Source organism: Poecilia mexicana, unplaced genomic scaffold (genome assembly GCF_051168715.1).
Source record: "Poecilia mexicana isolate PSO_F unplaced genomic scaffold, ASM5116871v1 scaffold_6, whole genome shotgun sequence".
In the NCBI taxonomy this organism is placed as follows: Eukaryota; Metazoa; Chordata; class Actinopteri; order Cyprinodontiformes; family Poeciliidae; genus Poecilia; species Poecilia mexicana.
Genome location: NW_028263375.1, coordinates 34,435,173 through 34,456,483, shown reverse-complemented (window position 1 = coordinate 34,456,483; position 21,311 = coordinate 34,435,173). Strand labels below are relative to the sequence as shown.

The window sequence follows — 21,311 nt, the reverse complement described above, 5'->3', positions numbered from 1 at the left end:
ACTGACTTGGCCAAACACGTTATTAAAAAACGTTCCACACAGATGAAACTTTGAATCAAATCTACTTTTATGCTGTAGCCTTGTAGATGTACTGGTAGGTTTCTAAAATTTCAGATATAATTGATTCCATTTCTCCCATTAAATAGAAGATTGTGTCTCGTAGGAAGAAATTTCCATAAAGAAATACTCAACTAGTAAGAAGTGAATGAAGTCTCTGTAGAAGGGCAGAACCAAATTGGCATAAAACCTGCCTTTACATTTGTTATGAGACCTAAAGAGAAAGCCTGTGAAGCTATCACTTAACACCATAACATGTAAGAGAGAAATTATTTGTTGAAATCATAAGCTAAAACATCAACACTGCTCAAGCTTTATTTACCACAGTTGCCAGATTTAACAACCATCAGCACCTGGACTCCACTCTAACAGGACCTGCAGTGAACTTGCCAACTTCTTTACAGAGAAAATTCAAAATATGTGTGGGTTAATCTGCACATCAGCAGTAAATCCAATATTAATGCTATGCCCAAACATAACAGATGCAGAGAAAATGGCTAGATTTTAACAACTCAACCACAAAAACTTAGAATTATGAGCCAATAAAGCTTGTCTTGATTTTGTCAAGAAAGTGCATGTGAACTGTTTTAGATATTAAACTCATTCTTCTCATCAGGTCCCCCCACCCCCAGGCTTTAAAAACATTATCAAAACAATTGATAAAGAAAAATAAAAAAAAAAACATCTGGATAAGTCACTTCTTATCAGAATTACAGGACAATCTGAAATTTTACATTCATCAGCAAAATTATTTAAAATCTTATTTGAACAGTTATTTAGGTTCCTAGCAATAGGAAACTATTTAACCAACAGCTTTGATGTCCGATTTCCATGGTTACCACAGTATTATCAAAGTGTCCAATGACATCCATATAAACACCGTCACAGCGCTGTTTCTCTTGGACCTTAGTGCAGCTCTTGGCACTGATGACCATGACTTATTATGAACAGCTGAAGAGCTGGGTAGGACTCTCAAGTCCTCGGGTCCCTATGAATGAATCCCAAGGTTCAATCCTAGGACCCCTCTTTTTCAATATTTGTATGCTCCTACTGGCTCAGGTTATAACAGGAGGTAAGATTAGTTACCATGGCTACACAGGTGGTACACAGTCATACATTACCATGTCACCAGGTGACTCCAAACCCATTCAAACACTAAACAGATGCTTAGAACAAATCCCTGTGTGGATGTGCCACAACTTTCTCCAGCTAAACAGAAACAAAACTAAAGTTATTATCTTTGAACAATAATAACTTCAGTCAGTAACTAGAGTCAACACACAGCTTCAGTTATTACAGCTGGAAACCAGAGATCAGGCTGAAATCTGGGTGTAGTGATGGACTCTGACCTGAAACTTAAGAGTCACATGAGGACAGTTACAAAGTCGGCCTTCTATCGCTCCAGAATTAAAGGACTAATGTTCCAACAAGATCTAGAGAAACTCACCCATAAGTTTATCTTTAGTCACATTGATTACTGCCGCAGTATCTTCACAGGTCTCCCTAAAAAAATCAATCCTCCAGCTGATCCAGCTGCAGCTGCTGGTGTTCTCACAAAAATCAGGAATATAGAGCACATCACCCAGTTCTAAAGTCCTTCCACTGGCGTATACCTGCTTAAAGGTTATTTCTAAAAGGAATTTGTCATCTGGCAAACAAGACTTATCAAAACGTATATTCTAATTTATTGAATATGACTGTATTAACTGAAATTCTTTTAGTTATATCATATTTTTTGTGTTTTAAGCAGTCTACAGTACTTGAATCAAAAGTGATGTTTTAGTTGCTTCCAGTTGACTTCATCACATATTTATATTCATATATTTTTGTGTTATGATTGCATACCTATATTAAAACTTCAACTAAACACTTTTTTTTTTATCCCTGATTTTTCATGAATTTTTCTCTTTCTCTTAAATGAACATCATGAACTCCTGACTTTATGAATGTGCTGAATTTTCAAACCAAGTTCATGGCTGGTTGTTTTCTTTTCTTTTCTTTTCTTTTTTTTTGGTTGTTTTTATTCGCTTAGTCGGATCACTTCTGTTCCTCAGAACAGAACATCTGCTTGTGGGTTTTTTTGTCTCATAAATGGGTGACCTGTGTGACCACTTTCCTTTGTTTATTAAGTACTGTTCACTTGTCAATTAGCAATGTGAAACCTTCATGAACTGCCAAATCTGTGTTCAGATGGAGACGGAGGTGAGAAAAGCTTCTTTCATCAAAGTAATTAGACAAAAGAAGGCAGCCATCTGTTTATGCTCTCTAATATGTACTGTGCTTCTCCAATTTTGCAATCTTTCTTTGTCTCGTCTTTTCTGCATAGTTGTCCTTGAGATTGTTTCTTAATGTGATGCCCACCTCCATTTTTCATCTGCAGATACTGCTTTCCCTTTGGACGACCAGATGGGGCCTTGAAAGCAACACTTTCGCTTCTGGAACGAGTAAGGGGAAACTCTGAAGTACTTTTGCTGTTTAATGTTTCTATTCTCAGGATCCCTACATGGAATCATAACACTGAGATTAAGGAGCTTCTCCCCAGTTGTACCTACTGCCTAAATATATAATAGGGTATATATAATGGAATATAAACATTTTTCAAAAGGATATCATAATATCCTTTTGAAAAATGTTTTCAAAATCTCCTAGTTCTCTGCATTTAGTACAAGACACTTTTCCATTCTGCTGTTTGTGTTTGTGCAGACATGCTGGAACTTGCTTTCAGTCATAGCAGAGCTGCCTCTGCACTGCTGACTGACAAATCTGATGGCGCCAGTGGTGGAGATGTGTAAAAACCCTTTAGATAAATTCTTTAGATAAAATTTGTATCTTAATGTAGTTGCTTATCCCCTCACTGGAAAACTGAGAAAAATTCATTCTCTAGTATGATTACATTTATTCCAAGACTAAAAACACCAAAAAGCATAATCCCTGGTGGCAGAATTATTGGTACTGCTGTCAGTAATTTTCTAAATTCAATTATATTTATTTATACACCAACAACTCGCAACACTTGTTGTAAAATGTCAAAAAGTTGACATTTTACTAAAAAAAGTCAATTCAGTCCAATCATGCAATTATATTCCAAGCCACATCCATTCTAAAACAATTGGAGTAACCATGCAGTCAAGATCACTTTATTATTCAAACTGGTTAAAAAGTTTCTCTTTTTTTTAGAATACTTAATTTTGGATTTCTTAATAACATCACAATTATTAACTGACAGGACAAAATCTGTTCAGGATCCAGCAAAATTCAAATAACGAGACATACCTAAAGTAAAATACATTTACAATAATGACACAACAACAAAAAGACAAAAATGACAGGATGAAGGAGGGTAAAGTGGTGAGAGGAGTAATCAATACATATTAAATAATAATGTATATGAATCAGAGATAGGGTGAGAGACAGATGCTATCAGTATCGCTCATAGATCGATTACAGGAAGATCAGTCAATCCAATGTGTAGGTAGGCTTTTATATACCTTAAAAATAGTCTTACTTCTATTCTGCATCCAACAGGCAATTTTTTCTAGGGTCATACAGCCATCGATCTCACAAAGCCATATTTTAATTGGAAGGGGGGGCGTCTGATTTCCATTTTGTTGCAATACATTTCTTAGCAATTGCCAGAAGGACTTCTGTAAGTTTCTTATCATAATTTGTCTTTAGATTGGAGTTCCTAAAGGTCCCCAATAAACAAATCTCAGGGTCTATTGGAATCGTGATGCCATGGATGTCTGATAATGTTTCGCAAACCAAAAGCCCTGCAGTTTAGAGCAATGCCAGGTAGCATGGAGGAACGTTCCTTCTTTCATGCCACATCTAAAACAAAGAGGAGATATATTGGAGTTATATTTACTGTATGTAGTTTTTGTGGAGTAACATATAGCTGATGTAGAAAATGGAACTGTATTAGTCTAAACCGAGCATTTAGAGTAGATAACCCCTTCTCTGCACAAATTATTCTCAAAGATATTCTCAAATCCTTTTCCCATTTGATTCTGGAATATCCACACCAGTTACAATTAAAGTTGACATGAGTGCTGTATACACCCTTGAGATGATTTTACATGATGGCCGGCTGGCATGGCACATATCCTCAATGGAGTAACTTCCAACTTCCTTTCTGATTAAGTTAAAAAGTTTCTAAGGAGACTCAGCAGATTATGTCAAATCAGTGACTTGGAGCATTTAATCCTGAACCAGCAGATAATGACAGCAGACAATTGCTGGCTTTGTGTTGTTATCTTTACAGCAATCCCTCATCCGTGTAGCAACAGTGGAGAGGAAAAACTCCTCTTTAACAGGAAGAAATATCCAGTAGAACTAGAACCTGACTCAATGTGAACCACTATCTGCCAAAACTGACTGGGGGTTTGAGAAATCAAAGCATGCGCAGTAAAATGGAGAAACACTGATCTACGAGTACTTTCTATGTTTTAGTCAAGTAAAAAGTTAATGGCAGAAGTAGTTCTGTCCTAATGGTGTAATGGGTGAGAAACTGTACAGAAGCTGCAGATAAATAAGGAATTAAAGTTTTTATAAAGAATAGCGACAACCTAGACCAGGGGTCCCCAAGCTACGGCCCGCAGGCCGGATCCGGCCCGCCTCCTCATTTGGTCCGGCCCCCTGAACAATACCAGAGAGCATTCAGTGTTTTTTTTCATATATATATGTGGATTTTTCTTCAACCACCAGGGGGGGCTCTTGAGCAGATATGAAACTTAGTTTCCCTCAATGGAATATATACTAGTCAGTACCAGTCACCGTTTCGCTCACGGTTTTTTTCCATTTGCATTCTGGGTAAAAATCTATCTACAAACGCGAATATGTCGTCGGCAGTAATCCAGCCCCCCCCCCCCGTCAACAAAAGTTTTCTAAGGTTTCTTTCTCGAAAAACTAAGACCGGCCCCCGACCAGTAAAGGGAACAGTTATGTGGCCCTCGCAGGAGAAAGTTTGGGAACCCCTGACCTAGACCTTCAGACTTCTAGAATTGTTGCCAATCCTCTTAAGGCTGTGGATGTCTTTGTTACTGGTGCACCCTTTCCTACCACAGATTTTCCCTTCTCCTTTTATGGAAGCTTGTTCCTGATTAGGAGCATAAAACTGAATGCTGCTTCTCTGTGTTTGAATTAAGAACACATTTTAGATCCTTACTGATAATTAGTTCCAGAGTGTGTCCCACATTGGCTGTTTCACATGTTGAGTCAAAGCACATTTTTAAGTCTGCCACATAGCTCTTTTGTGCCACTGTTCTAAGATCAGTAGCTATTAGCGATCAGTAGCACAGCTGGCAGATGTTTAATGTACTACGGAGTAGGAAGCTGACGTCGTTGTTTCTCCCTACATCCAGTGGGTGGCATCGCTTGCTACAATCGGTAGCAGCCACACAGGCACACCTGCTATAAGGAAACAAATGCACCCAGTACAACACTTTCATTCTATTGGCTGAGAGGTTGTCAGGTGACTGTGTCAAAAGGCAGTTACAGGTTTTGTAAGCGAGCAGAAAGTCCGAGCAGAGACTGAGCGCGAGGAGAAGTTTTGAGTACAAGCATTACAAGTTTTGAGAAGAAAGACATGGAGACATGAAGTCCTGCTTTCAAAATGAACAGGTGCAAAAGTATTAAAAGTTTTGAGAACAAAAGACATGAAATCCTACTTTCAGACTGAAAACATGTGCTCTTGGATTATGGCAGAGAAAGTCCCCCCTGTTACCTGAACAGCCAAAAATTTAAAAGAGACCGTTCTGACTGCATTGAAAACTACTGGATACAAATATTTAAGAGACAGTAAAATTTACTGTCGTTTTACAGTAAATTGAGTCATTAAATAAGGTAGCAACACTATGTTTAAACCATGGATAGTTTGAAAAACTTAATGAGAATGAATGAACTAATCTGTTTTGTTTAGAGTTCACAAAATGTTTTATGAACTAAGTGTACAAGCTTCCACTCCAAAGTAAAAGAGTTTAACAAATGACCTGCAACAATAAAGTAGGATAGTGTTTGGACAGGTGGATGTCTAATTTATGAATAAAGTCAATACTAGGACTGATGCTGTATTGGATAAGATCAGCCTCATCTTTTATACTCTAATTAACCCAATTCTTCTTTGTGAACGGCAAGACAAATATATTTTGAATGCCTGTAGGAATGGCCCTATTTTGATATAATTTGTTGCACAAGCAGACACTGATGATGATGTTTTTACAAAGAACGGGCAGGTTGGTGACATCACTAATATTATTAATGATGTCACTCAGAAACTTTTTTTACCAGAGAATTTTTAGTCTAATTTCATAAAACTGGATAACAATGTATTTTCAGGTACTCATGAAAGACATCACCACACCTGTTCCTTCAGAGGAAACAAAGAGACGGGTTCAGAAATGTTTGGAAAAGGCGTCCCAGATCAACTACAGTCAACTGATGGACTATGCTCAGATCAATGGTGGGAATTGTCAAAGCTAGAACTGGTGTTTCATGACACTGGGACATTCTGCATTGTCCCACCTGTTTCTATTTATTGAGTCTAAGATCTTATTGGATTTAGTAACCAGGCCCATATGTTGACCATACAGCTTGAAGAGTTCCTCTTCAAGCTGTATGAGAATCAGAAGACTTTCTTTTTATAATTTGCTCGTGTTCATATATGTGAACAACAAAGTCTGTGTTCTTGCATTTTGTCAGACTGTTTCTTTTGGAAATATCTTTCAAAAAATGGGAATTTACTTTGTTAACTCTGAACTTATAGATTATAATACCATGATATTGTAAACACTGGTAAAAATCATACTGGTCCTAGTTTGTCCTGTAAGAAAGCAAAAAAAAAAATTTTACCATTGTGGAAGTGAGACTTAGTGTACAGTGTACGTAAATAGCCTCTGTATTTGATCCAAGTCAAAGCTTAGCTTTCACACATGAAAGATGAGCGAGTTTCTAATGACAGGTTTACAATCTGATTAATTCTTGCTTTGTTTGAACTTTGTTAGTGGACCCAGAAGTACCGGAGAAAAGACTGGAGGATATGTTGAGATTGGGAGAGCTGTGCATTGAAGTCCTACAACAGAATGAAGAACATCACTCTGAGGTATTTACTTCATGTACTTTATCTGCTTTCCATTCAAAGATGCAGGGAATTATACCACCTGAAGGGTGGAGGTCTGAGGATGGCATTGGAGAGATGTTTGGCAATACAGCAATACAGAGGTCATTCTTCTGGGATTTCTTTTTAAAAATAGTCTTTACATGGGAGAAGGTCAGTAGTGGGGTGGAAAGAGAATTGAGCCATTCAAAAAAGTTATACATGGTCAAAATAACAGATTTGGGTCACATTTGCCTGCTGTCTGAATGTAGTGATACTTGGAGTTGGTCATTAGTGGTATTGGTCTTTAAAAGATCCTACATCCTGCCTGGGGCATTTAAATGGATTGGCCTACAGTCTGAAGATTCTTCTTTAGTGTGATCTGTCTTAGGTGCTTGCAGCATTCACAACTTAGGCTATTGAGACCCCCCACATACTGTCTTCATTCATGTACACCAGGGGCTCTCAAACTTTATTTCCAAAGGTCTACTGGCTGGGCACAATAACTACAAAAACAATTTAATGAAACAATCACACTTAGATAATGAATGTTTGGCCTTGACCACAGTCTCACATCTTCCTCCTGGTCCACATGGATCTGAGTTGCATACCTTGTCACAGTCTCTCCCTGAATTGAGACTGGAATTACAAGTGCTACTTCAGCCAGTTTTGAAATCAGAGAACATTTCTCCAAGTGATCAGAAGTCGACACAACTACCTAAACGGGGCAGTTTCCATGAGAACTGGAGAAGCAGAATTCTGATTTTATGTATCATAAATCTGGAACAAACTTCCAGAAATCTGCAAAGCAGCCAAAACACTGAGTTTCTAGTGTTTTGGCTAGAAACACTAGAATGGTCAAAATAACAGATTTGGGTCACATTTGCCTGTGACCCAAATCTGGGTCAAAGGCAGTTCATGTTTAGAACTGCCTTTGATTCATAATAACTGGAACATAATTCGTGCTGACTATGGTTTATTATCTATACTCCTTCTGCTTGACCTAACTGCGGCCTTTCATACAATTTCACATAACATCCTCCTTGACAGTTTATCCTCTCTTGGTGTTGTAAATACACCTCTGAACTAGTTTCATTCATACTTTTCAGGCTGCACTCAGTTTGTTCAGTTAAAATCATTTCCCTTTCATTCTGTTCCCGTTACCTCAGGTGTTCCCCAAGGCTCTGTCCTGGGACCCTTACAGTTCATCATTTACCTTCTCCCCTTTTGGTTATATTGTTTGCAAATATCATATTCAGTTTCACTGCTGTGGATGCCCCCGAACTGTGTCTCTGAACCAAACCTAGTTCTACACTTGCACTTTCATCCCTCACTCTTTGTCTTCTTGAAATAAAACACTGATTCACTCTTAACTGTCTTAAATTAAATTGCAATAAAACTGAACTTCTCTTAATTGACACTAAATCAATATTAAGTAAACTTAGTAACTTCTCATTTCTAGTTGATAATGTCTCTATTTTTCCCTCCCGTCAGGGTAAGAGTCTGGGCATCACCCTCGATAGCACTCTCTCCTTTTCCTCCCATATCAATAATATTACTCAATCAGCCTATTTTCATCTCTGAAATATTCATCGTCTCTGTCCTTCTTTCACTCCTCACTCCACTGCTGTTCTGGTCCACAGTCTGGTCACGTCCTGTTTAGATTATAATTCTCTTCTCTTCGGTCTGCCACAGAAAACTCTGCATCAATCACAATTGGTTAAAATTCAGCCACTCGTATCATCACACGACCCCTTCAGTCCATCACATCACACCTTTTCTCTGACATTGGCTTCCCATCTCAAATCGCATTAACTATAAAATGCTTCTTACTTTCAAAGTGGTTATACTGACTCTGCCACACTTCAAATCCAAACTCAAAACTCATCTGTTTCAAGTAATCTATGACCTTTGATTGCAATTGTCTTTTTAAATCTGATTTTGTACTTAATTTTACTCTGTATTTAAATTTAATGTCTGTTTTTATGTTAAATTATGTAAGGTGACCTTGAGTGTCAAGAAAGGCGCCTACAAATAAAATTTCTTCTTCTTCTTCTTCTTCAAGTTATTGAAGTGGCTGTTGCGGATCTATTGGGGCATCAGATCCGCCTCCTGCCTCAGATCTCTTTTGTACAGGATTTTAGTCTTATCAAGTTTGATGAACACTTAATGTCAGAATTTGCTGAGAAGTTGTCTAACTCCTGACTGTGTTGGCTTTTTAACATACGGTTCAGCTTTGAAAAGATTTTTTACCTCTGAAATAATCTTTAGCAGAATCACTCTTGTCATTTTTTTCTATTTCGAGCAGCAGCAACAAAAGTGCCACAACTCACTTGATCATTTCATTTACATTTTTGATTGCTTTTCAAAACGCTACCAGTCTTCATTTAATTTGGCAGTACTTGCGTTAAAGTGGCAGATGACACAACAAGTGGCGGCTCTGCATTAACGGCTGCAGCAGACTCATGATGAAAACAACGCCTACGGCCCATATGCGCCTTGATATGGATGCCAAAGTGTAGAACTGATCAATCATAGGTGTTAGGATGTGGTGGTTCCATCAGCCCTAAGTGGCAGCATGGCGCTCAGGCATCTGTTTCTGCACTATTAATAACAGACTTTACTTCACCGCTGCCATAGCAACCCCGGCTTTCTTCTTATCTTCAGAAGTGATGTTAATTACAAATTACAGACTTTTTGTCTGAGATCTGCCACAAAGCTGTCACAGCTTAAATTTAGACATCAGAATTGTTTACATGGTTAATGTGAATGTCAAGAACATGCTCTCTGCATTACTGACTTCTCTTGCTGTTCCTTCATGAACTTATCAATGATTTAATCAATTTAGGTGCTGCTTTATAGCACTTTATTATGAGATCTCCCTTTATATATTTAAGACTTTTAAATTGTGGTGTGGTCCGGTAGACTATATTAATAATATGCTGTCAACCTGAACAGGTAGATATAAAACTAGAACAACACAGGAGCACTAGCTAAGCAGTAACAGTGAATCTCTAAAACACATGTGTCAAACTCAAGGCCCGCGGGCAACATGTGGCCCGCCACGTCATTTTATGTGGCCCCCCCAGCATTTTATAGGCCCATGATTGATTTAAAATAGGTTTTGAGCACGAATTGACTACAAACTACATCTCCCATAATGCATTCCGATTGTTACCAGCGAACAATCGGCTTCTCACCACTAGAGAGCAGCAGAGTCACCTCAAGCTGCTTATTGATTTTCCCAGCGAATAAAACTGAGACATCGACAAGCTAACATCAAAACGTCCAAGAAAAGAAAAATCGATTTACAAGTAAGACTGAAAGAAGATGTGTGTGAGTTGGTGTCAGGGCGGGCTACTTTTTTGTTATCCGTTATCTTGACCGACGACAACAACAACAACAAAATCGGTCCTGTACTATTTTTATCCGTGAAATTACAATCATATTAACATCGGCTATTTAGTCGTATTTTATGCATTTTATATAAAAATGTAGATAAATGTATCTACATTTTTCTCCGTAGTGACAAAATCCACTGATTGAGGCCCCAATAACTTTCAATAAATTAAATTAAGCGACTTCACTTAAATTAGCATCACTTCACCCGCTGGGGTCTGAACAACTTCCTCCTGGTTCCCATCTGCAGAAAAATCTGCGCTAATTCATCAGTCAGTTGGATCTGTCTGATCCAAACAGATCAATTGATCGATTGAACTCTGTGAGTGTTTTACCCTGCGCGCGGTCCGGTGTGAGCTTTTACCAGGATTTATTTTTGCGTGGTTTTGCTTCTCCAAAACGGACAAATGTTTCGTCTGCAGCTCCTCCAGAGCGCCGCTCTCCTGGGTAACATGCACCAAGAAGGCTCCATTTGTTAAATCCGCTGGATGAGTTACTTCCGCAGTGGTTGAGCAGCGCACTGCGCATGTTACAGTCTAATTAACTTCTGCATCGTCATTTATTTCCTCAAGATAAACTGCCGGCTCCTTAAATGGATTAACACAACGTTGCATTCTCTTTAGTTTTCTCTGGTCTGTAATGGAGACTTGAATTTAACGCGCCATTTCAACCAAAGGTTTTGAATGGGCTTCCTAATCAGAAGCTCCAAAGCGTTAACAATATGAGGTGTTGTTTAATTTATTTTTAACATCGTATTTTCATACATTTATGCTAGCGCTGCCCAAGTCTAGTTTTCCAGAGCTACCATCTGCAACTTTAGATGTGTTCCTTCTCTAACACACCTGGACCATTGACTCATTATAAGCCTCTACAGAACTGAATGAGGGAAGTCAACCTTTTGTCTGGGGTGTGTTTTAGCAGGGATGCATCTAAAAGTTGCAGTCTGGAGGGCTGAACCTGGGAACTCCTGATTTGTACCGTCAATGTGGCCCATTGAGAGGGGCCAATATGCTGAAGTGGCCCTCGGTGAAATTGAGTTTGACACCCGTGCTCTAAAACATGATTTATTGTTTCAGTAAAGTAAACAAAAATATATTTATATATTTTCAGCTTGGAAAAATCTAGGACAATAGCCCTGGTAAGTGTAAGTTTGAATTCAAATAAATATTCAAAATGCATCAACTCAAACAAAAAAAGACTTTAGATATGTATTAAAACTTTCGCTATGTCCTAACATAAGACAGATAATCACTGGGAAAAAATAATCGATCTCCTCTGCCTCCTCCTGTGTTCTGCAGAATTACTCTGCTCGGTCAGAAACAACCAATCAGAACCAGCATTAATCAGCTAGCCAAGCTATCAGGAAGTTTTGATTCACTAACTCAGGATTTTTTAGTTTTCATACAACTTGCATTTGACTTTGAATGAATGTTTCCTCTTTTTCTTGACATTATTTGATATAGGCCGTGTTGTGATATTTATCTGACTCGTATCATTTATGGTACTGAGAGCCTTTCTGTTAAATATTATTTTACTGGTTGCAGGTTTTTCAGTTGTCCTTTTGACTGAATAGCTGCTGTATTGTACCTACAAGTATTTTGCATGTTTTATGTCTTAATTAGGTGAATTTATTGCCTGATAATTTTTCCATTTTACCAGATCAATTAGTATAATTTATATCTAAAGTGAAAAATTAACAGCCAATCCAGGTGATCAGCAAAGATCGGTCCTCATGGGTGATCAGAGTCGGCAACAATAAATCTGATCAGAGCATCCCTACCTTAAACACTTCCTTCTTAGTAAATGGAATTAATAGATAAAAAATATACATGTACATGATTCACTTAGCTGGTTATCATAACCCAATATAATGACAATAATTCAAATTGAGTACTGTACATTTTCATTAATTTTATAGAACTGAATGTTAAATATTGCACCATTATGCATCATATAAACATGTCTTTTATCAAATAGTGCTGAACAAATTAGCTTGATGATCACAGGTCAACAACCAAACATAGCATCAGCCTTAACATAGCTGACATGCTAATGGTAACATAACTATTGTTAGCATTAGCATGCTCCAGACAATAAGACAGACACTCACCAGTTCATTTCTTCCAATTTCTAAGTCCAGGAAACTGATTCTTTTGAAGATTGGAGGCATCTAGAAACTGCATGGATTATCAGTAAGGATATCATTATTAAAAATTAAATATAAATTATTTAAAGCGATTTAAAACTTGCCTGCAGCAGCCTGCCCTGAACTTCCTTGGCCTCCACATGCTCTCCCAATGGGCACAATCCCACTTTTAAAAACTCAAATCCCTTAGTCCAAGAATGACAGGCAGGAGGAAAAATACAAAGGGAGACATAACTTCCAAAATGTTCTGATTATTATTTGAGACAAACTGGCATCTTCGGGTTACCGCATGCACCGATTTATTCAGAGGATGTAACACATTTAAAGATGCATTAAATCATGAGGTGAATATTTGTGATCAATTCAAATGGTAAGACCATCCTTGGCGGGTATAAAATGAAGTGATGGAAAATGTGTCTTCCTATTAATCTATGCTGTAGTAACCATCAGATCATTCTTTTAGTAGGCGACATTTTTCTGTATAACGCTCCACCCAGCCGGTCTGAGTGTTCCACTGGTAATCACAGCTTTGAGGACCATGGGTAGTCATAGTACAGCCAGTGAAAAATAAAACCAGTGTAACCCAGACACTTAATAATTGAAGTTATGTTGGAGGTTGGGTTCAGCTTTTTTAACCTTATTCTCTTTTCCATCTCTATTTTTTCCATCTGCTGTGGGAAGGGAAGAGAGGTAAGTTCAGTATTTCATTTGTTCTTTCTGTTCATCCGCATCTTAAGCCTCACTAGGAGCCGTTTCTCTGTGATGGTTGGAGGAACTGGAGTCCCACAGGGAAGGGATGTCTAATAACATTTTGTTTTAAGACTATATGAGCGGATACATCCTTGTTTGTACAGTCATTTAGTGATTTAATAATAAGGTTTTTGTTCATCTTTGAAATGAATGTTAGCCCTGGAGAAATCAACCACTTTAGAAATCTTTTGCTTAGTTGGATGATTTCATTCACTTCTTCTTTCTCTCCCCTTATCTGACCAGTCCTATGTCTCTTCTGTAAATTATTGCTCCTCCTCCAGCAATCTTTTTTGTCTTCATTTTTGAGTCTGCTGTTGTCCTACACTGTAAAACATTTGAAGGTGGTTTAGCTTGAAAACCAAAGTCCACCTGCTGCCTTGAAAATGGAACTTAAGTCAACAAGAGAAAACTGTATTGGTTTTAACTCAGAAATTAAAGTTCATGAAGTTGATTTAACAAGAGACAGGTATCTAAAACTTGTTTTTTTAAGTTCATTAGTTGTGAACTGTGAGTTTTAACTTAATGCTTCAATATAAATAATTATTTCACAATATGAAATTAAAAACTTGCATATTGTGAAAAATACTAGTTAAACAGCACACACTTTATTTTCACTCACACTATCAAGTTAAAATAACTATTTATTTTACTTTAGAATAATTTAAATTCTTGTTTCAAATTGCATGAACAAAATTTCTGATCTGATAATGAGTTTTATTAAACATCACAATGATTTCTGCTCAAAAACATTTAGTGTGAACAGGATAGTATCTTCAAACTTTGAAAACTGTCAGATGCATTAAAATGAACATTTACCTTATTAACACACAAGAGTTTTGGAAACATGCCGCTAAGCACTCTGTGAAATAGTTTCCACTCCTGTATTTTTCTTCTTCCTTTTTAAGTGCTAACTTAAAAACTCTAGATCATTAAACTCTTGGTGGTTTGACAAAATTAATAACAAGTTAACTTACTGTAAGTTTATCTTTTACAAAGTCAGACATTTAGGTTCAAAACCTAAAACTCACTACTCTTTACACTTAAAGAGTAGAAGATAGAAGACAATGTGGCTCAAATAATTTACAGTGTATATGCTGTTTACTCTTATGCATTTTGTTTCCATTTTTTATTGTTCCTTTACTTTTGCTGCTTGTTCTTTTTCTTTCATCTTTGCCTTCTTTTCTAAGATTATTTTATTGTACCTCTATATATTTTCTTCTTTTCTGTATGATTTTAAACTTTTTCTGACTCTTAATTTAGGAAAAAATGCATGTGAAAGCAACACCACATTTCTCCAGCTAGCAGAAGAATTTGGACAAAAAACATTTTCCTTTTAGCAGGAATGGAAAAGGAAGATCAAGTCAATTTTGGAGACATTTCTCTAAAATTATCTATGAAGAGAACGGCTTGGACTTATTGCTAAGCTGCCAACTGTTTGCATCACATTAAAAACACTATATTGCTCCTCTTTGACCAAGCCTCAGGCTGCACACTGATAATGTTTATGGCCAGATGCTATTCATAGATTCCATGTACCTTTCCAAAAGTTGCACACTTTGACCCTCAGAAGTCACTTAATTATTAAATAGGACCCACCAGTTTGAGCATGAACGTCCCGTGAATTCCTCAAGAGTTGGACAGAGAACCTTATTTAACAAATAACATCATTCAATTCTACTCAGTTGGTTTATAGAGCATCAATTCACAACATATGTCACCTGTAGGCACTTGTAGGGTTAGGGGTTAGTCATTCATGTAGCGTCAAGCAGACAGAGGAAACAAAGATGAAGGAAGTTGAGGAGAAGTTTAAAGCAGGTTAAGGTTCAGGTCAAACATGGTATCATAGCTCATGACCCACCGAAGATCTACAAATACTTGTGTATTTGTAGCTGAATTGACCACAGGTGGACTCAATTTCAGCTGTAGAAACATCTCAAGAGTGATCAGTGGAAACAACTTCATTTTGAGCTTCATTGCAAAGTCTGCAAACACTTAAATAAATGTTTCTTGGTTTTCTATGTGATAAATTTGCAAAAAAAAACTCATTTTCCTCATAATTCTAATGAGATATTTATAATTTTGAGGAAAGAGGTTGATTTAATGTCATTTTGAATAAGGCTGTAATATAACAAAATGTGGAAAAGCGAAGCACTGTGAATAATTTAATGGTGGACTGTGTATTTAGCAACATAAAGTCTGTTTATCTTGAATTTGGATTAATGTGATCAAAGTTAAAGTATGACCAAAATAAACTAAAATAATTATTAAAGGACTTCAACAAAGAGACAGACTGATGGCTGGGTCGTAGTAGCTCCACATTTTTGCCTCTAGTGGTAGTAATGGTACCAGTGGCAGTGATGTGCCAAAAGGGCTCCAGAGAAAAGGAAAAACAAGGTTTTTTTTGCAAAGCACACATAGTTTAAGCTGATGCCACTGTTGACCATAACTCGAGTAGACTTAGTTATTTGAGGGCTCAGGTTTGTTTCTGTGGATGTTCTGGGGGGACATGCTTGGTGAGAATATTTACTGAAACATATGTGCAGGAACTTTAGCCTTCTACTGTCTGGAAACGTTCAGTTTTCATACCTATAATGGATGAATTTTACTTTGTGGGGAACATCCCTTACATTTGAATTAAAACGTCTTTTTTTCCCCCTGAAAAATGTCACAGAGGTCACAAAAGAACTGCTTCTATTTTCTGTTATTTGTGTCCTATAAAGGTCTTGATGATGAAAATCTGTAAAAGTGAGATGTCATTTTAAAAGCAGCTAAAGTCTAAATGAACAGAGGTAGATGTGAGACGTCGTTGCTTGCTGTGACTGTCAGCTGCTTTCAAGCCCAAAACAGGGTGAAAACCGTCTGCAGATGTTGTTGCAAAAGCACTTGTTGATTCGCTTTTTCTAAAGAGCATCAAGGGTGATGTGGTTCTCCAGTTGACCGAGGTCAGCCTGCTCAGATGACCTCTGCTTTTGACAGCTAAAGGACACCTAAGAGAAAAGTGCAACTAGCATTCAGCCGTATGCTGATGTCCTGAGGTCAGTTTTTCTGTTTGATGGAGAAAGAAAAAGAAGCAGAGATGTAAGACGGAGAGTTTGACTAGGCAGCAGTCCCTTGTACTCGTGGCCTTGAAGGATGAATCACTCGGCCTTTTAAATGCACCTTTTCAGTTTGTACTCCTGTCAACAAACTGCATTTAACTAACCTGGTGATTCTTCGATCCTCAAAACTGTTCATTTTCAAAACATCCATCTCCACACCAGCAGCTTGGAAATAGAGCCTGTAATGCAGAAATGTAAGAAAGGTGGAAACACGTGGTGAGCTTAACCAAAATAATATTGCAGCCATTCAAAGGTGAATTTAAATAGAAGTTGAGTCATAGGAAATACAATGCAACGTTACTTATGGACTGCTCCTCCAGCTCTGCCATGAGGATCAACTAAACTCTGTAATTACAATGTTATGACTCGACATTTCCCACTTACCACTTTAGAATTTTATCTTGTCATGTTTGTGTTTGTCTGCATACATCTCCTACAATAAATGTAAGCACTGTAATCTTTCATAGCATCTGAAGCCTTTGTTTCCATTTTTCCATCAATGTCAGGCTTTCTCGTGGTGGCCAGAGCTGATGGCAGAGCATGCTGAGAGCTTCCTGTCTCTGTACAGAGCAGACATGGATTCTACTCTACAGGCCCAGCCTGCCGACTCCTGGAACAGCTTCCCACTATTCCAACTCCTGAACAACTTCCTTCGAGCAGACTGTGAGTCTTGAATTGTTTTCAAACCTCTCTATTCATGGGCATATGTCTGAACCAAGCTGCTACTTCAGTGGACTAGAGAAAAAAAAAACTGGTGAGTGAAACAGTAAATGAGAGTGAAAAACATCTTAGTGGGATTATGAATTTGAATTGCACTCGAAGTAAGAGCGATTAAAGTGTCAGAACAACAGGGACATTCTACCAATTGTCCTGGATGTGTCAGGTCCCTGGATTTTGGGTCAGTGTGAGAGCCCTTCCCTCTGACAGGATCTCTGTGTGAGCCGGGCAGACTGGTACACCTGCAGCTGGTTTTACAATCTGCAGGTTGGAGATATAAGCAGCTGGGAAGCAGTCGGTCAATGGTCTGCATGTGGGTCAAGAGGTTCTCAAAACATGACAAAGATCCATCCATCCATCACACACTCCTTCATGTTAGAGATAATTTCCTTTGTGAATGCTCATATCCGTCTTGCCATCATTCTTGATTGTTGTGCTGTCAGTTGTCATACTCTCCCAACCATCAAACCTTAGCTTCTGGTACTGCAGCTTGACTGGAGCCAGGTCCTCATTGATGTTGATGGGAGACTGCTTTGCACTGCTGCATAAAGGAAACTTCTTGGCCCAATGTTTTTGGTTTAATCCTCCTGAAAGGCATACAGAGAAATTTTGTTGAAGTGTATATTTGACCATCTCCTTTCTATCACTGAAATAGAAAACCTGACAAATGATAAAATAGGGAAACTATTGTGTGAAATTAGACACTCCAGTCTAGCATGTGGTAGCACATGCTCTGTTTAGAAAGATAATAAGAATAAGTAAAAACATTTTGTATTGAGCAAACCTTATGTCTTCAATCAGGCCCATGAAATAAACAAGGTTTAGTATGAACATGGTTGAACATGTAACCAGGGGTGAAAGTAGCTTTAAATTCTTGGGGGTACACGTACATGTTAACACGTACAGATACGTTTCACTAACACGTGTATATATATATGAATTGTAACAATTCAAAAGCTGGTAGCTCTTGAATTGTTACAAATTAGAGCTGTATTTCCTTCAGTCCACTGGCTGCAATGTTGAACCTTGAGATGCCATGAGACCTAAATTCTGAACATCATGGCATGGAGTTCATCCCAGTTTTCCATGTCTGGCATATAACCATTCATTTTAGCTTTTAAGCTGGTTCTATTGATCCTGTGTCCAGACAGAGGGATAATCAGCAGCCCAGCATCATGACCTGTTTGTTCTGAAGATCCTGCAGCTTCATCTTCCTAACATGGCGCCTCCTCACCCTGACTCTCATACTGACAGGAGGAACCACAGAGCTCTGTTAGGTTAAAGCTCATCTTCTGAAGTTGGGATATTTTTCCTCCAACAGGTTCCAGAGGAATCACCTCAAACCAGATGTTGGACTGGATTTTATTTCACTGTCATTTGTGAATGTTAGAGCCTCATTTTCAACAGTGGAGCTATAAAGGTTGAAAAAGGTTATTATTTTGGAGAAAGTCTCATCAACATCAATATTTCCACTAAATAAGGGGCAAAAAAACTTGTTTGATAAAGGAAAAGCCTCTCAGACTCTGAGCTCAACAGCACCAAACTATTTTTTTATATTAGACATAATTATCGCGGTAGAAGCCATTTGTTTGTTAAATACTTAATGAAACATATTTACCGTTTTTGATGTTTGTTGTAAATGATGTATAGTCACAAAGAACGAGGTAATTAGTCCAAGTTTGTTGTTTATTGAACGTTCAGAAACTACAGCGGCTGTGATGAGCCACAGAAAAGGTAAACTAAGGTAAAATAACTGAACAGGTGATCAACTCTAAACCAGTGGTCCCCAACCTTTTTATTACCACGGACCGGTGAAGACATTGGAAAATTTTGCTGCGGCCCGGGGGTTGGGGGGAAGGGGGGTGAACCGTCAGATAAGGCTTCTGCATGTTGGTGTTCCCGCTAAATCCTGAATATACCTAATTTGGGTTGTCTTGGCCTTTTTATCGCAGCCTGTGGGGTTTACCCTGACTGGGAACGAGAACACAACCTGTTGAATGTGACAGGTAGCCAATCAGAAAGCGCGGTGACGTAAGAACAGAGGGGAATCCCAAACAGCTGACATATCACGCAACTGAGAGTCCGGTGGATATCAGAGATGATATGTGGAAATGTTTATCATTATATGTAAAGGTCATTATTATATATGTTTATTCAGTTAAAAATGTTAACTATGAAAAAACATATTCACCTCCAAATCATAGTGCAGCAAATAGAGCGGCTGCTCCCGTCGTCTTTTATCCACCGCCTTTTCTTTTTGTTTCTTTTATCTCTTAAAATGACTCCACAAACTGTCACTATTGAACTACATCGTCATCCGTGTTTGGTTATTCTAAATTCCCGTATGCTATGTTGGGGGTTTTACTGGATTATCCTCTGGAATCGGGATGTTCGTGTGGTTTGTTCCTCCTGCCTTGGACACACGAACCGATCGAACCTGTTGTACTTTTATCAGCTCTGTGGTCACAGAGGTTTGGAGAATCGGCCGACAATTCTTAAATCTTAAATCTGGTCGCTATGGTAACTTTTACATATCCCTTCAAAATAAGATATACAGATGCGCCCCAAAAACAAGCATTTTACTTTCGTGAAAATTTTAACTCACGATATTGACTAACAAGAGCCCTGTGCTTGTTTCTCTGCAACGAGGCGGTCCCATCAGGGAGTGATTTGCAGAACAGCGGAGAGAACTTAACAGAATGTCGCCAGTGAATTGTTATTTTTTGAATGTGAGGTAAAACATTCATTCATCATTCATTTTATAACCCTCAGCCCCCTGTGAGTACCGAACAGGTGCCCTCACAGAGGGTAACGTTTCGGACGAAACATTACTCCGAATCGTTCACCAGTTGAACATTTCGGGGGCGAGCGGGTTAACACCCTGGACAGGTCGGCCAGCCCTTGTCACAGGGGAAATTAGAGACAGACAAACATGCACACACATTCACACCTAAGGAGAATTTAGAGGGACCCCAATTAACCTGACAGTCATGTTTTTGGACTGTGGGTGGAAACCCACGCATGCACAGGGAGAACATGCAAACTCCATGCAGAAGCGTCCGGGCCGGGAATCGAACCCACAACCTTCTTGCTGCAAGGCAACAGCTCTACCAACTGCGCCAACTGTGCAGCACGTTATAAAGGCCTAAAAATACTTTTAAGTCTTATAATAATTACGTCATGAGGGAACACGTGACGCAGCTCGGACCCTGTGACGTGTTTGACCCATTCCATTCTGTTCTATGTGACAACACCGCCCTCTGGTGGTCTTGTTTTGTTCCTCCTACTCATGGACTTTCACTGGCGACATTCTGTTAAGTTCTCTCAGCTGTTCTGATTTGCTTGAAGACTTTCAATTGACCCTTTTCCACCAGCAATAGAAACAACCCGGTTCGGCTTGGCTCTATTTCGGAGTGACCGCGTTTCCACCAGTGCTATGCCCAGAAACGCATGCCTGCCCAGCAATGAAGCGTCAAACTGCTTTGCCACGTAGAGACCAAGCAGGCTGTGGATATAAGCAACACTTCGGGTGTCGTTGTCTCCCATCACTCCCTGATGGGACCGTCTCGTTGCAGAGAAACAAGCTCAGGGCTCCCGTTAGTCATTATTTCTTCTTGGCTCTGTAGCAGGGTGCCGCCTCCTGGTGGCGGGGGGTTGGGGGGGGTGTAGCGCCATGTGCTGTGCTTCGTTACATGCGACCCAGAGGTCGCGTTAGCGGAATATTTTCTGTATTTGACCGGTTATTTTTTTTAACTACATGAAAATGTAAAGCCCGTCGGTCATTTGACAGGTTATAATTAACACCCTCATGCGAGGACGTGATAGACTTTACGCAAAGAGTTCATCGCAGAGGAAACTAAAATCAATCAGTAAAAGAATCCTTTCTGAATATCATCTCATTGACACTGAACTAAATGCGTCTTTCTGACCGGTGTTATATCTTTAAAATTTCCACTTCGGTCATATTTCAGTCCGTTTTCTCGTCAATATGCGAGAGCTTAGCGCGATGCGCGCTCCTGCGAGAGGGGATGCAGTTTTGGGCAGGCATGCGTTT

At 38.7% G+C, this 21,311-nt stretch overlaps 1 protein-coding gene across 4 annotated transcripts in view; it reads left to right on the top strand.

Annotated features, from left to right (window-relative positions):
• The window catches only part of cadps2 (Ca++-dependent secretion activator 2), a 240,977-nt gene that overhangs the window by 150,016 nt on the left and 69,650 nt on the right, over positions 1-21,311 (top strand). For all 4 annotated transcript variants that reach the window (XM_088006677.1, XM_088006678.1, XM_088006675.1 and 1 more), the window contains exons 15-18: positions 2,438-2,501; positions 6,391-6,514; positions 7,056-7,153; positions 17,047-17,203. In XM_088006677.1, the coding sequence (XP_087862803.1) occupies positions 2,438-2,501; positions 6,391-6,514; positions 7,056-7,153; positions 17,047-17,203 (443 nt within the window). The remainder of the gene's footprint in view (positions 1-2,437; positions 2,502-6,390; positions 6,515-7,055; positions 7,154-17,046; positions 17,204-21,311) is intronic.